This window comes from Puma concolor, chromosome E4 (assembly GCF_028749965.1).
Source record: "Puma concolor isolate L17-30 chromosome E4, mPumCon1.1.hap2, whole genome shotgun sequence".
NCBI lineage: Eukaryota > Metazoa > Chordata > Mammalia > Carnivora > Felidae > Puma > Puma concolor.
The window spans coordinates 45,797,322-45,813,353 of record NC_141683.1 but is presented as its reverse complement, the minus strand read 5'-3'; the positions used below and the strand labels follow the sequence as shown (position 1 = coordinate 45,813,353).

At 42.9% G+C, this 16,032-nt stretch overlaps 1 protein-coding gene across 3 annotated transcripts in view; it reads right to left on the bottom strand.

The window, feature by feature from the left end:
* RGL1 (ral guanine nucleotide dissociation stimulator like 1) overlaps nucleotides 1–16,032 on the bottom strand; it is a 260,974-nt gene continuing 244,942 nt past the window's right edge. For all 3 annotated transcript variants that reach the window (XM_025920976.2, XM_086694460.1, XM_086694459.1), the window contains 4 exons: nucleotides 14,348–14,534; nucleotides 10,294–10,548; nucleotides 5,976–6,090; nucleotides 1–2,513 (listed from right to left, as the gene is read on the bottom strand). In XM_025920976.2, the coding sequence (XP_025776761.1) occupies nucleotides 2,326–2,513; nucleotides 5,976–6,090; nucleotides 10,294–10,548; nucleotides 14,348–14,534 (745 nt within the window). In that variant the 3' untranslated portion in view covers nucleotides 1–2,325. The remainder of the gene's footprint in view (nucleotides 2,514–5,975; nucleotides 6,091–10,293; nucleotides 10,549–14,347; nucleotides 14,535–16,032) is intronic.

Below are 16,032 nucleotides of genomic sequence, written 5' to 3'. Positions count from 1 at the left end.
TCCCTTTGGGTCTGGCAGCACATGCCAGCCAAGTCCCAAACCAGTTTATTAGTTTAACCAAAAGGTAAACAGATGATGGAGCTGTAGAAAGACAAGCATGCGAGCAGCTGAAAGCATCACCCGGCTATCCACCGGGAAACAAATTTAAGACATTTCAAGTGGCATTAAATAAATGAGGCTATGTTTTATCTACTTGGAGTTTCCATCGTCTTTAAAAAAGGAAAAAAAATATATATATATATATTTTTTTACATTGCAGTATATAAATCTAGACTCTACATATACAGTACAATACATAGGGCGAGCACACGGCACAACACGTATGTCTTCATAGCCGCACCCTAAACTAGGCCAACAGTTCTGTATTTTGTGACCTTCGAACCCAGAAATTCAGGCTGAGGCTACATGTTCTGCAGTCTCCATGATGTCTAGCACCCCGGCCGTCTCTCCTCCAAGCACAGAAGCGCAAATCGGACGAGCCTTGCAAACAGAACAAAGTGCTTTTCGACTGGTTGAAACCGAGGCGCTCTTTATCATGCACAGTCTGCTCTCCTCGAAAGACCTAAGGGAAATTTGAGGCCTTCCCGGCTCATTCTTTGGTCCACTGCCACGAATCTCTAAACTTTCCCTGGTGTTTCTTGCAGATTTCATATGGCTATTTACATAACATAAATCTCACATAACCTTTGGGAGCTGTCTTTACAGGATTAGGACAAAGGGGAAAAAAAGCTCCATTTTACAATCTATGCTTTATATCTGGGTTTGTTCTTTTTATTTTTAGAATAAAAACTGGAATTTTGAGAATTTTTTCTTAAAAAGGACATTCTGAAAGTGCTTCTTACACATGTTGATATCGCACATATGGCTTTTTGGTTCAAACCCCCAGCACAGCTCAGATTTGGAAGGGAGAGGGTGATGGTGTTACTAGAGACAAAAATGTCACTTAACAGTAACACTGTGATAGCAAGTGTGGGGACCTGAAAAAAAAAATGTTATTGATTCCATCTGGAAGAATGTACCTCATTAAGAAATGATTCAGATCATATACGTAGCCCCATTTCTTTCCCCATGACTAGGCACAGTAATGCTATAAAAGTTAGTGAGTAAAACAGGACACTGCTATCAGCAGGGAACATCTTCTGAGGGGCTATTAACAGAGCAGTCGCTGTTCTGAAATCTTTCACAGGCTCAAAATGATCAAATATAGTCAATCGCAGTAGGAATTTCTACACCTGAGGAATAAATTGCACGTAATATAGAGGTACTACAATCCAGATGGCAGAAGACTCCAGACATATAGTGTTACATGCAAAAGAAGGCAATCAGAAATGGCAATGAAGAAGTGGCATTCCGAGACAGGTAAGAGTCCAAACGAGTCCCCAACCTTTTGTGCTTTCTTTTCCGGCTGGTAAGTTACCAAAGAGCATGGCTACTTGTACAGTAATGATTGTGATATGTTCTTGAGCAGGGGGAACGGACACACGAGGCAGTTGCCAGAAACCAAAATGGGCTTGCGTTGGCTCCAGAGGTGTCACGGGGGCTGGACCAGTGGGTCCGATGGGCCTCCGATGCTCCTCTCGCCCTCCCTGGGGTCGCAAAAAGCGGCAGGTGCGGGCAGAGGTCAAAAGCCACTGGCTCATCCAAACCCTTTCCAAAGTGGCCTTTCATTCAGCCGTGGCAGTTCCAGCCTCTGCAGATCTCTTCTGGTGGCACTTGATGGAGAAAGTCATTCTCTCCCTTATAGAAACAGTTTGGACTTCTCATAATACTGGCACAAAGGACACTCTGTATTCCTAGGATTGATTCCATTTACATGGAAGGTATGACACTAGGTATTCAGTTCTTTCTATTTCCCTGTAAAAAGTGACCTCAACTTCCCAGGCCATTGTGCAAATTCATTTTTCCATAGTCCAGAATATCCCTAAGTCCCATATATATATATATATATATATATATATATATATATATATACACATATATATATACACATATGTATATGTATATATATATATGTATATATATATATATACACACATACATACCAAATATGTGTACATATATATTTATTTATAAAAGTGGATAATTTTGCATTTCAGTCTCAAATAGGTCAAAGAGAATCAGTGAAACATTCATCCTTTTCATGTCAAACTCATCTCCGATTTTCCCCACGATGCCTGTCATAGTGCCTTCCACACCAGAGGTACTCAATAAATAGCTGTGGACTTCACCAATGATCCTCTAACACTGGATGGTCGTTGCAATCACCACGGCCTGTTCTCAGCCCCGCTCTGCCTTTGGCGAGCAAGGGGCCATTGGTCCCTCCCTTCAGAGGGTGATTTTGCTGTGCCTATTGCTCCAGCAGCCCCGTTTAGCTGTCCTGGGCAATGTCAAGCTGGTCCGGCTACGCAATTTCACTTGTTCTTCCATGGCGTTCTTTTTGCGTAAAATGAAGTCAAAGTTCACTTGGCTGTTCATGGCATAAAAGACATTGGCTGAGTCTGGGATCACCAGTTCTAAAGGAGAGAAGGAGAGAGAAGGCAGTCAGCTGGTGTAGGTCAGCCCAAGCACTGACAGTGGCAGGGGGGAAATTTTGTCTGGCCACAAAGCAAGGACCATTTGTCCTTTGTCCTTGGAATGTGAACTGAACCAAACAATGACAACCACCCCCAAAATCAGTTCCAACCACTCCTCAATCCCAATTTTAAATTGAACTAAATGCTCAAATGCAGAATATTTTAGCTAGAAAAAAGTGCAGTAGAAAACAAAGGTGAAGAGACATTAAAACAAAGGGAAAGACACTCCCAGGATCACAGCTAGTCAACAGCAGAACTGGGCTAGAACCCAGGTATCCTTCCTCCCATCGTCCATTTTCTACTCCAGCATGCAACTTTTCTGAGACTGAGAGAATCCAATGACACGGGGGAGAAAAAAAAAATCTACAGCATTTTCCAGAACCTTCTACTTGGAATATTGAAATATTTTTTGAAGTAATCCCAAATCAAACCAGCTGAATACTAAACAGCATCTATATAAGATAGAGTACATCTGTAAATATTTAAACTGTTGTCTACTTCAATGATTCCCAAACAGACAGCTGCCATTTCTGAACAGGGACTATTCCAAGTATCATATGAAATTATCAAGCAAAGTTACTTTAATTCATTTATATTTTTATTTATTTTTATTTTTTTATTTAAACAAATTTTTTAATGTTTATTTATTTTTTTATTTTTTATTTTTTTATTTTTAAAAAAATTTTTTTTTTCAACGTTTATTTATTTTTGGGACAGAGAGAGACAGAGCATGAACGGGGGAGGGGCAGAGAGAGAGGGAGACACAGAATCGGAAACAGGCTCCAGGCTCGGAGCCATCAGCCCAGAGCCCGACGCGGGGCTCGAACTCACGGATCGCGAGATCGTGACCTGGCTGAAGTCGGACGCTCAACCGACTGCGCCACCCAGGCGCCCCAATGTTTATTTATTTTTGAGAGACAGAGAGACAAAGACAGAGTGTGAGCCAGGGAGGGGCAGAGAGAGAGGGAGACACAGGATCCGAAGCAGGCTCCAGGCTCTGAGCTGTCAGCACAGAGCCCGATGCGGGGCTCAAACTCACAAACCGCGAGATCATACCTGACCGGAAGTCAGATGCTTCACCGACTGAGCCACCCAGGCGACCCAAATTCATTTATATTTTTAGAAGAAGATATATACTATTTAGCACTCAGGGGTAATGGGTATCTAAAAAAACAAACGGGAATAAAAGAGGTAAAATGGGCAATAGTGTTGGGGAGGCCATCACCAGAGGCATCTGATTGCAGAATGGATGCAGTCAAGCTTATGTTAACTTCAAACACCGAAATTTTATAGAGAGACCGACGCAATCAGGTTCTAAGTGACTCTAGTACATTTTGCACAAATGTCCCCATATTCCCGGGTCAGTAATAATTCACCTCACAACTACGGATCACTTAGCATACCTCCAAAGTACTTTAGGGCACATATTTCTTGTTACCCTCATAACTGTCCTGTGACATATGAAGAATTCGTAGGGTACTGCCTCCTTTTCACTAATTAAGGACCAAGGCCCGAGGAGGTCAAGCAGCCCCCCGAAGACCACCCAAGTGGTGGACAAAACTGGGCCCAGGATTCCTGGTTCTTCAAACCAACTGGTCTCACTTTAGCCTTGGTTCGTGGGCAACATGGTAAAACTCAAGAGATCACCTTGTAGGCTTAGAATTTTAACTGTAACCACAATAAAAGATATAATTGACAAGGGTTTGCCCCACAACTTAGGGGTCCGCTGAATGACTGAGAAAACTCCCAAGAGGTAATTGAAAAAGAATTTTCTCAGAAGCTATATACTTCATCTCTAGGAAAAAGTACTACTCTAATTTCAGCCACTCTTCTCGGGGCCCAAGATACAGCCTGGAGGATTTGCTGGTCAAATGGAGCATGAACAGCTGCTCCCTTCTCATATTCCCAACTTTTAAAATTCTTCTTTTCGCTATACTTGGGGAACAAATGTGAATTGGGGGCACCTTGGTGGCTCAGTCGGTTGAGCATCCAACTTTGGTTCAGGTCACGTTGCCATGGTTTCTGAAATCGAGCCGCGCATCAGGATCTGTGCTGACAGCTCGGAGCCTGGAGTCGTCTTGGGATTCTGTCTCCCTCTCTCTCTGCCCCTCCCCCATTCATGCTCTCTCTCTCTCTCTCTCTCTCTCTCTCAAAAATAAATAAACATTAAAAAAAATGTGTGAATTGGTTAGTGTTGGGTCTGCCAGTAGATAGGGTTAATTTCAGTCAATAACCACACTTGGAAAGAGACTTATGACTGAGTTTCTACGATGTGACAGAGTACAGACAACTTACCTACCAGCTTGTTGTCTCCTCTCAACAAATACAACCCCAATTCAAACTGGCAAATAGATACATTCAGGGTAAGTATTTGCCCCCAGTTTTCCTAAAAGGAATTTCTGCCAACAATGGGTTCCTAGACATACTGAAGTATTTCACAGATCACCAGTTCTTTGCCTCAGTAAGTGTGAGATAAAGAGCCTTCAGATTCTGGAGTTAGAAGCTTTTGCTACTTGAACATCAATCATGAATAAAGATAAACTGAAAGAGGGGCACCTGGGTGGCTCAGTTCCAACACCCGCTCCGGTCACAACCATGCGGTTCATGAATTTGAGCTCCACATCTGGCTCTGTGCTGACCACTCAGAGCCTGGCGCCTGCTTCAGATTCTGTGTCTCCCTCTCTCTCTGCCCATCCCCCACTTGTGCTCTCTCTCTCTCTCTCTCTCTCTAAAATAGCATCAAAAATTTTTTAATAAAAAAAGATTAAAAGATAAACTGAAAGATAAACCTATAAGCCTCCCATGCATGATTAACTGAAATGAGAAATTATTCCAAGGACCGCTACATTATAGGTTCATATACAACTTAAACACACATTATTGGGTAAAGGAGGTGCGTGACTATCTCAAAGGGGCCAATAGGCCCCACCGCCCCTCACCTTCTGACACAAGGAGAGACCTCTTCCAAGAAGAATGCTTGATAAAAAGTTTATAGAGCATGCAGCGGCACCTGGGTGGCTCACTTGTTAACATTTCAGCTCAGGTCATAATCTCATGGTTCGTGAGTTCAAGCCTAGTGTCAGGCTCCGCACTAACAGCATGGAGTCTCATGAGAATTCTCTCTCTCCCCCTCTCTGCCCCTCCCCCCTTCTCTCTCTCAAAATAAATAAGTAAACTTAAAAAAAAAGTTTATAGAGAATGGGCATGAGAATGCACAGCAAAACTGTAGGCAAAACAGGGTTGTTGCGGGGGCAGCTTGAGATGCTTCATTCTACAAGTGAGGTGACATCAGGGTTCCCCACACAATTAAAAACCCCTATTTGATTCCATTAAAAAACCCCACCGAATTCATTCTCTGACTTCTACACGGGTAACCGGCCACGAGAAGCGACGTGTGCCCACCTTTGTCCTCCGAGATGACCTGTACCAGCTCGTACTCCTCCGCTGGGTCCGAGTCCAGGTTGTGCTTCAGCATCGCCCTCTGGATCACGGCGGGGGTTTTATCCTGGCTCGTCAACTGAAAAGACAATGGATGGGTTTCTAAGTATTCGGCTTCATGAGAGCCCTCTTGACCCTCTTATTCTTGCTGCCTTGTGTCTTCCTGGGAGTAATGGCCCAGTGGAATGAGAACAGGACCAGGAGCCAGAAGCCCTGGGTTCTAGTTCTGGCTCCACCCTTAGTAGCCAAATGATGATGGGCCACTTACTCTCGCCATCACCTACTCCCTCAGTCAAGTGTCTTCCCTTAGTAAAACAGAACATGTTCCTTGCCTATCTCGTCCACACTGGTTGAGGTTCCAGTGGGGGGCAGGGTGGAATAGGAGGGTACTGTGCAAAACGCATAGCATTTTTGGTTCTGGGCTAAAATCATCCTTACCTGTTGAGCTACTGCTATGGAACCAGGTCACAACCTGGAGGTTACAAATGACCGCAGTTCTGCACAAGAATCATTTCAAAACGCACAAGAGACTCCATGACCCAGCAATTTCACATGATCTCACATGATCTCCCAGATCACTCCATGATCTCAGCAATCTAGGTATTGACCAGGAGAAATGAAAACCTATGTCTACAAAAGGACTTCTACACAAGTGTTCATAGCAGATTCACACCCATAATAGCCCCCAGCTGGAATCAACCTGAACCGCCCTTGACAGGAGAGAACAGGGGAATGGACAGAGAGATTATAGTATATTTCTGCTAGAACACAACTTAGCAGTTATAAACTAAGAACTGACACATGCAACAATGTGGATGAATCTCAAAAGCATCATGTTGCGCAAAAAAAACCCAAACAAACAAAAAGCAAAAATAAAAAACTAGACACAAAAGATTACGTGGTACAGGAGACAATTCTTTGAAAAACAGGCAAAACTAATCTATGGCTTTAGAAAATTAACAATAACGAACCTTAACCTTCACTAGGGTTAAGGAGGGGAACTGATTGGAAGGGACACAAGGGAATTTTGGTGGGGGGATGAAAAATGTTCTTTATTTAGATTTGGGGTGATGGTTATACAGATACAGGTAACTATTAAAACCCAAAGAACTGAACACTTAAGATCTGTGTATGTAATTGCACGTAAATTAGACTTCAATAAAAATCAGCTCCTAGGTGTTCAAAAATAATAAATCTACCATTTTTTAAGCCCAAGTAAAGCTTCTCCTCACCCCCAATTCTGACTTTCTCCCCTTTATCTCTGCACTTCAGCCAACTATTGGCAGGGTGCTTGGCGCAAGAGGAAAAGAGGTCTCTGACTTTTGTAACATCCCTTGAGTGATTTCTTTACATCAGAAAGAATGCACACACACACACACACACACACACACACACCACACAAATTATTGTTACTTAAAAATAAAAGCTGTTCTCACCAGGAGGTAAGAGGAGAGACAGCCAGTCAATCAATCAACCAATCAATTTAAAAAAATAAAAGAAGAAGAAGACAACTGATTTCCTCCAGGAAACTGTCTCTGAGAACTTAGAGATGGCAGGGCCTAGATGTCTCCCTCTGGTCCTGAAACAGCAGCTGGTACTTGTGATTCAATAAACAACACGCATTACAATGGGGTCCTTGTAAGCAACAAAGACCCTGTTCATTTGTCTATTACCAAAACATCCGGCATACTCCTTTACAAGGGAGAAATAGATGCACACAAAATTCTAAAAGCGGAAATATGTGTTTTGATAGCCTAAAAAAAAATACTCCCACAGGTGGATCGAACTGGACCAGAAGCATGAAGTTAAAGAGAAAGGATCCCACTTTAACTGGGGGGGTGGGGGGGGGTGGGAGAGTGGCGGATGTGGGGCTAAGGTGATTAACGTTGGGTTAAGTTGTCAACTTTAAACCTACCTAAGGAGAGAGCCAGGCTATCCTTATTTTCTTGACCTTAAACTTCCCCAAGTGTGTCCAGATGAGGATGGGATATGGCCAAGAGCTTTCCATGAGTGTTTATTACTCTGTCCCATCCAATGTACTGAGTGGAGTGAAGGGTCACAATCAGTATCAACAGCTCAGTCATGCAGCCTTTGGTTGACATACTGAACCAGCCCTGTCCAGTAGATCTACATAATCTAGCAGACATATTAAAACAAGTTTTTCAAAAGGGAAATTAATTTTAATAACATATTTTATTTAATCCCTCACATCCAAAGTATGATTTCAGTATATAATCCATACAAAAATTACTAATGAGAAATTCTTTCTTTTGTACTAAGTCTTCAAAATCTGGTATATATTTTACACTCACAGTACATCTCCATTTGGACTATTCCCATTTTAAATGCTCAATCGCCACATGTGGCTTGTGTACTGAATGGCACAGTATTGAATGACACTAGCGTGTCACCTTCATGTACCTTAAATAGAGAATGCAAAGAATTCCCTGTGCCTCTTCCCTGAGGTTAGCTTCCAGTACCACAGGTTCGTTTGGACTATTTTTGAAAGAAAAGACTCCTGCAGCATGTAATCTTTTGTGTCTGGTTTCTTTAACGCAATGTAGCATTTTAGAGATCCATCCACGTGGTTGCATGTGTGCCACTTCTTAGCTTTTACTTCAGAGTCACTGCAGAGTTTCGAGGGGGGACTTCTCTGTCAGCATGTGTAAGAGAAGCCATGTGAAGAAGCCACACTGAAAATACGATAATAACACTGATGGCATGGCTTCTCGGTGGTTCTTTCACCATTCTCTCTCCCACTTGAGTTCTGTCTCTTCCTGCCCTCACTCCCTGTGTGACCCTGTCCACCCCGTGGGCTGGACAACTCCCAGAACCAGCCTGGCACCAGCCCAGGTTTCTGCCCATCTTCTAGACAATGTCAGCTGGATGTCCTACTGACCCCTCCAGTGTAAGCATTCCCCAAACCCTCCTCCTCCTCCAGTAGCTTGCATCTCACTTGGTAGGACCACCAACCACCAAGCTGCCTGGACAGCCTTTAGTTTTCCCTCTTCCTCATCCCCTCCAATGGTAACCCAAAGCTGATGACTAAACTAATGGATTCTACAATTCTACTTCATAAAAATCTTTCAAAAATCCACATGGTCTCCAGCCACATGACTGTCGTTCAAGCCCTCATCATCTTCTACATGGAATATGACAGCAGCTTCCTAACTCACTTCCTCACCTCCCACTACCCCCCACCAGAGCACTGTCTCCACAATGTCAGCTACTTTTCCAGTGAACAAATCTGATTGCTACTTAAAAGCCTTCGATGAGATGCTACTGCCTGTAGGACACAAACTCCCTCATGAGGGCTGGACGCCCTTTACAACCTGGTCTGACCTCTATTAGAGAATATGGTAGATGTTGAACACTGCTTTATGATCTCCCTTTTGATCATAAGGTCCTCAAAGACAGAAACACCTCACTCATCTCCCCATCCACAAAGCCTGGCCCCGTGACAAGCACACATCCAACGTTCAAGAAATCTTTTGTTGATTCTATGACTGCTTTAGGAAAGTTTTTCTTTGGAATGTTAGAAGACAGCATACAGGTCATGTTCAGAGCTGAGCTCATGAGCACTCTGTGTGCCCCCCAAAGAAGGCAGGTGATAAAGATGGGAGATGGGACCCACTGCAAATGACAGCCTGCTCTTCAGTGCATGAAGTGGCCTATAAACGAAGAAGTCACTTCCGGGAAATACACACCCAAGGTCATTACCAGGAGACACCTGTATGTATTCCAAAAGCCTGCCATTAATTCAAGACAGTTTTGAGAGTGTGTCAGAAACACGATTTTTACAAGAGGCTCAAAAAGGTCCATCTCATTTAATTTACAAACAGAGTTCCTTGTGGACTCAAACTGTATTTCCAGCTTGATCATTCACTTTACTAAGTTTGATTCCACATGACTAAAGGAGAAAGATTTGCCACCACGGAGCACACGGCTGAGAATGCATGGGAATTCACTATAAATCCAGGCATGTGGTTCCATGGGAAGATTTCCTAGAAGGCATGCAGGAGTGGCATCTTCCCTGGGATACAGTCATTCAGTTGTCCAAATTGACAGTTTTGAAAAAAGTGACACTGACCGGGATAAGTTTTAGCAATTTTTAAGATGTAAAAATTGTATTTTATGGCCACTACTGATATGTAGATTTTTATATAAATATATTACTGGTGCATATGCAGGGAGTAATACCATGGTACATACTCATTTTGGGCAGATGCCTACATGATGCTAATATTGTACACACTTAGGGGTGTCGGTCCGAGGGCCTTACCATGATGCTCTTGTACATGTTGCCATTGTTGTCCTCTATACTGATGCGGATTATGCAGGTGTCTTCGTTCTGTTGGTTGTAAATGGGAGGCAGCACTGTCGAGGTAATGGATGTCACAGAGACGGAGCGCTTGTGGATTTTGGGGTTGTTGTTGCAGGATGGAGGGGAGGAGAGGGGGTTTATTAAGGACGACATCCCTGAGGAAGTTGTGTCCATGGAATGGATAGAGGAACATGATGAGGAAGACTCAGAGAGCTGGAAGAGTAAACACACCCCAGAAGAACACAGATTAGAACTTTGGCCAATGGCGCGCTTCACGATTTTCAAAGCAGAGGTAGATGCTGAGATGAATAAACTTCAATTACTTCCTCCACAACATCTCACAGCACACACACACACACACACATCTTGTCACTGGGGTAAGTATCCTGTTGGCAGATGCCTATCAGTGACTCAGTACTTGCCCTCTACATCCAGGTGAGGACGGATGCAAGGCAGTTCTCAAAATTCCCATTTGCAGCTGCTTTTAAGGAAGTGACCAGCAGATGGCAGCAAATACCAGAAACTAGAGGCAACGTGGCCTCCAGGAGGAAGTCAGAAGCTTAACAAGGGCTGGAGGAAAGCCTTACTTACCAAGGGCTTATCCAGTCCCATTGCCCTGAGTGGGAATGCTGCTTAACACGCCCACCACGATCTATTTTCTATCACAGATTTTGTAGCAGGAGAGAAACGTCTATACTTGTCGAAGTTTCTAAGATAAGGACCACAGATTCTACAGCTCTGCGTGGAACATTAGGCCCTTGGAGATCACCGGGCCCCAATCGCTTTCTGCTGTGAGGAACCTTGACCCAGAGAGAAAAGTACTGGCAGCACCATCATGACATACTCCCCAGTTACCTGACTCCCAAGACCAGGTTCACACGGCAAGCACATAGCCAAGGCCCAGTCTAAAGCTGATGAAAACGTGGTAAATGAACATAGTATACCACTACCTTGGTGATGTTTAGCACTGTGATGTGATGAGTTTGCATATATCTTATCTCACGTGGCTCTCCCAACTATCTTGTGAACAAAATGCAGAGCAGTATAAAGATAAGGGAAAAAAGATTCAGAGAAATAGAGCGACTTTCTCAAGGGAACACAGCCTATGAGAAGCTCCATTACTTTCTACTTTTCTACTTTCTACTTTTAAGGAATGAGGTGCTTTTCCAATTAACTACAGTTACCATAAACTATGCAAGACTAATTACCAAAGAAACAGGATGCCCAAATTCATTAGGTTGTGTTAAAAAACAAACAAACAAAAAAAAACACCTAAATTGAATCACTTTAAATATCAATTATTGTGGAAAATTACAAATAATTTCTCAGAATGAGTTACGCTAAATTGTTATATATATTATATAACAAATATTTCAGAAGTCATTTAAAAAATAAGTAACCTACTTATGTCTTTTATACCTGTCTACTTTTCCAAGGAAAAAGCATACAGAAACTTAGCATTCTAATTATCTAGCTTCCAAGTAAAATGGGGTTTATCCTATTTTATTTCCTAAGGACTTCGTCTTCCTATAGCATAACTTTACATTAAATTCTACTATATGATTAGTTTCATTAGAGCCAGCAAGCTGATTTGACAACTCGGATATGTAGAAGTCTAACTGTGCTCTATAATATGGTTTAGTAACATTTTTTTGTCTATTTTCCCAAGTGAATCAACTTTGTGACTCAGTGTGAGGGCGAACTGATGGTGCATAATTTCAACAGCATCACTTTGCTTGAAGGTGCACCGCACACAGTAGCCAAGAGGGTCCACTGTCCAGTTACTAGTTCAATTTTTTCACCTCCCTTTTCCTCTGTATGAATCCCCTTTCTTTCTGTTAGATTTTCCATAATTTTAATGACACTTAGGATTAAGATAAAGCTTTGAAGACGCCTGAGTTGCAGAAGCTCTAAACGGACCACCTGATGACTCCCCCTAAGGTCTTACTGAGAATTTGCTATGAGGAGCAAGTGTGAAAATAAATGTTTAGAAACCATGATTGGGGGATGAAGTGACAGGAATGCTAAGTACACTTCACTGAACAGAGCAATCTCATAGAGCGCCACTGTGGAAGGCACGCGGGACACCTGAGGCTCAGGATCCAGAGTAGGGAGAGGCTGTGGAGGTCATCCAGGACCCGCTATGCAGGGAGCGGGGGCACCAAGGCCTTTCCAGGTGACATTCAAGGATACTACAGCCCAGCGTGTGCGTGCATCCAAGTCAATGATTCAGCTTTAAACCGACAGAAATTCGTGCCTCTGAGGACGGTTCACCTGAAGAATAAAAATTCCTGACTTGTGCAAGAAATTAAAGCACCCGTGTGATAAGAGAGGAGGCAAGGGGTGTGCAAATGATACACACTTGGGCTGGCTACTGTGTAGTTTTAAGAGGGATGATCTGGACCTTTGCACATGTCCAGTGCACCAACAGGCATAAAGGTGATTCCACCCCCTTCCTGGACAGCGTGTGATATACCTCTATTGTCACTTGTATGATGTCCACCATCAGAAAATGGGGCCACAAAGAATTAGAACCTGTCTAAAGGTGAAGAATGATACTTCACTCCAGATTTTGACAGCTTCAAAGCTGCATCTCAAGCCATGGAGAATCATTACATCTCCGGTTTCAAAAATATGCATGGGAAAATGGAGAACAGACTCAAAGGTGTTTGCAGAGCTTTTCCTTCAATATCCGGAGGATGTGCCTCTGGATTTCAACATAGAAAGGTAAGATCCAGCTGGGGCAGCACCTGAGACATCTCAGCCTGATGAGTCCTGAGTAGGATGTCCGTCCTAGATCGGCCACATTGTGACAAGGTCATTTGAGGGTTCCTCTACTGCTGTTGTTGTTGACAACACAATGTGAAACTGCACACTGATCCCCTTATAGAATGGCAGAAAAAAACAAAATGGGGGAATTCTTACCAACACTCTACCTCACTTGCTTATGCCTAAGCTAAGGGGCTAACAGTTGCTTACACAGCAAGTCTGGCTGGCCAAAAATCTCCCCCAAATGGTGCAAATGCTAGCCACATCACAGTTGATGTTTCTAATTCAAGCTTCTTCACCAACAGATTAAAGCAGATGTGTACAGAAGATTAAGACAAATCTTGTTCTTGTTGTTGTTGTTGCTATTTTTATTTCTTTATGAAGCCATGGAAAATGGAAACTCTATGGGAATTCTTTTATCACCTCTCAAAGTATACAATGGTAGATTGTATACTTGCTACCAGTTCCTTACGCCCCTCTGAATCCATGTCCTTTGTTTGCCCTGTGACTCCACAGTTCCTCCCATTAGAAGGAGTCCCCTGCCTCACTTATTTACGTGAGATTTGGCCACATGATTTGCTTTGGGCAATAAAATGTTGGTATTATGACCAAAGTAAAGGCTTGATACATACCTATGGGGCTGGACTTGCTCTCTTGCTCATTTGTCTTAGCTTACTAACAATATGCCCCGGACAGCTTCATTATGCCAAGAAGAATGAGAGGAGCAGACCTGGACCAAACCTATGACCTAGGGCCAAGCCCAATGCACATCAGCCAACCAGCAGATACATGACAGAGAATAAATGGCTGTTGTTTTAAGTACTGAGTTTTGGAGTGGTTTGCTATGTAACATTATTGCGGTAAAAGCATGGCAAAGACAAAGTATGACTCCAAGAGACAAGGCTGATACATCTCTGTCTCTTGACTTTGCGTTCCTTCTAAGAAAATCCTCTGAGTCCTAAATAAAGTATACCTCATGTTGCAGGCCACAGTCCTTCAGTCACCTTTGGATCCAAGACAATGTTTCAAAGGCCAGATGAATACACCAATATGCTCACTATTTTTGGACCAGTTTCTATGAGAAATGGGTCCCTAGATTGAACTCTACTTTGACAGCTCCTATAAACATGAATTTCAAATTACTGTACAGTGATACACTTAAAAACAGACATTCTCGTGTGGCAACCACTAAACTACGTCAGGTGTCTACATTAGGACTTATGGGAAAGGAATGAGGGAATACCTTTTTTTGAGGCTCATCCGGTGTGTCCATGGGGGTGATAGAGCCCTCCTCGGCCTCTGAGTGGTTTGACTCGCAGGACGACACGCTGACAGAGTCCATGCTTTCACCAGAGCTCCCACTGGCAGTGGACTTGGGCTGCTCTTTGGTGGGAGTGCTACTGGTAATCATGTCCGACCCCAGAAATAGTCTGCAGAACACATAAGGCCAGGCAGTTGTTTACAAATATGGAATCCATGATTTAGCAATAGTTTGTGCTAATTAACCCCTTGATTGTTTTGCCAATCTTGCATGCCCTGGCATGACTGGAAAACATTTCCTATAAAGTGTCTAATAGATCACAGTAAACATCTCATCTGAATAGGTCATTTCCAACCTCAAAGGACACACAGATTGCTTAGCTGAATGAGAGGCCATATTAATCTGAGGTCTTTCACTTTTCCAAAGAAGACATCCAGATGGCCAACAGACACATGAAAAGATGCCCGACGTCACTCCTCATCGGGGAAATACAAATCAAAACCACACCGAAATACCACCTCACACCAGTCAGAGTGGCTAAAATGAACAAATCAGGAGACTGTAGATGCTGGCGAGGATGTGGAGAAACAGGAACCCTCGTGCACTGTTGGTGGGAATGCAAACTGGTGCAGCTGCTCTGGAAAACAGTGAGGAAGTTCCTCAAAAAATTAAAAATAAGTCTACCCTATGACCCAGCACTGCTAGGAATTTACCCAAGGGATACAAGACTGCTGATGCATAGGGGCACTTGTACCACAATGTTTATAGCAGCACTTTCAACAATAGCCAAATTATGGAAAGAGCCTAAATGTCCATCAACTGATGAATGAATAAAAACTCTTTTTAAAGTTGAGCTTGCAATACAGTAAGGAAAATCCCTACAGGCCATAAATGAAAAGGGAACTGAAAACCAGAAGTATGTGAGCTAACTCTGCAGCTGCTCTGGGTGGGGAGTGGGAGGTACCAATCTGGGGGAGCTAGGGACACGGGTTTTAACACACATACAGACCCAAAGATGAGGGCCTCTGTTTATATAAGGTGGGGAGTTGAAATTGAAATCCCTTATAGAGCCAAGACCTTCAAAGAGCTATACCCTTAGTAAAAAGATGGGCAAGACCTGCAAAGAGCTATACCCTTAGTAAAAAGACAGGCTAGAAAAAGGTCTTCCTACTGGCACGGGAAGACAACAAGGAAGCTTATCTGTCTTGGCCTGAGCTTGGGTGAAAGAAAAATGTCTCCCCTAAAATCATGTGTTATCTTGGCCAGCACCTCACTCAACTTTGCTACCTATGCTATACTTTGCTACCTATGCTTCTGTGCAAATCAGAATTAAAAAACATTTCTGGAGGAATACACCTTCAACCCAGGATGTAGAGGATTTTCTGATAAAGATGAGCTCATAATACAACATTACAAAAACATACAAGGAAATATCCCACCCAAAGGGAGTCAACAAACATTAGACTCTTGAGAACTTCAGATACAAGAACTGACAGAAAGAAACTAATAATTTATTCATTCATTTGACAAATGTTTGAGTGTCTACCACAGACCAGGCTATAAAATAAATATGTTTATAATATTACAGACATAAGAAAAAAGGTTGAAAACAGGAGAGAAGAACAGGACATCCTGACAAATGAACAGGAAGACAATTTGAAAAAAAA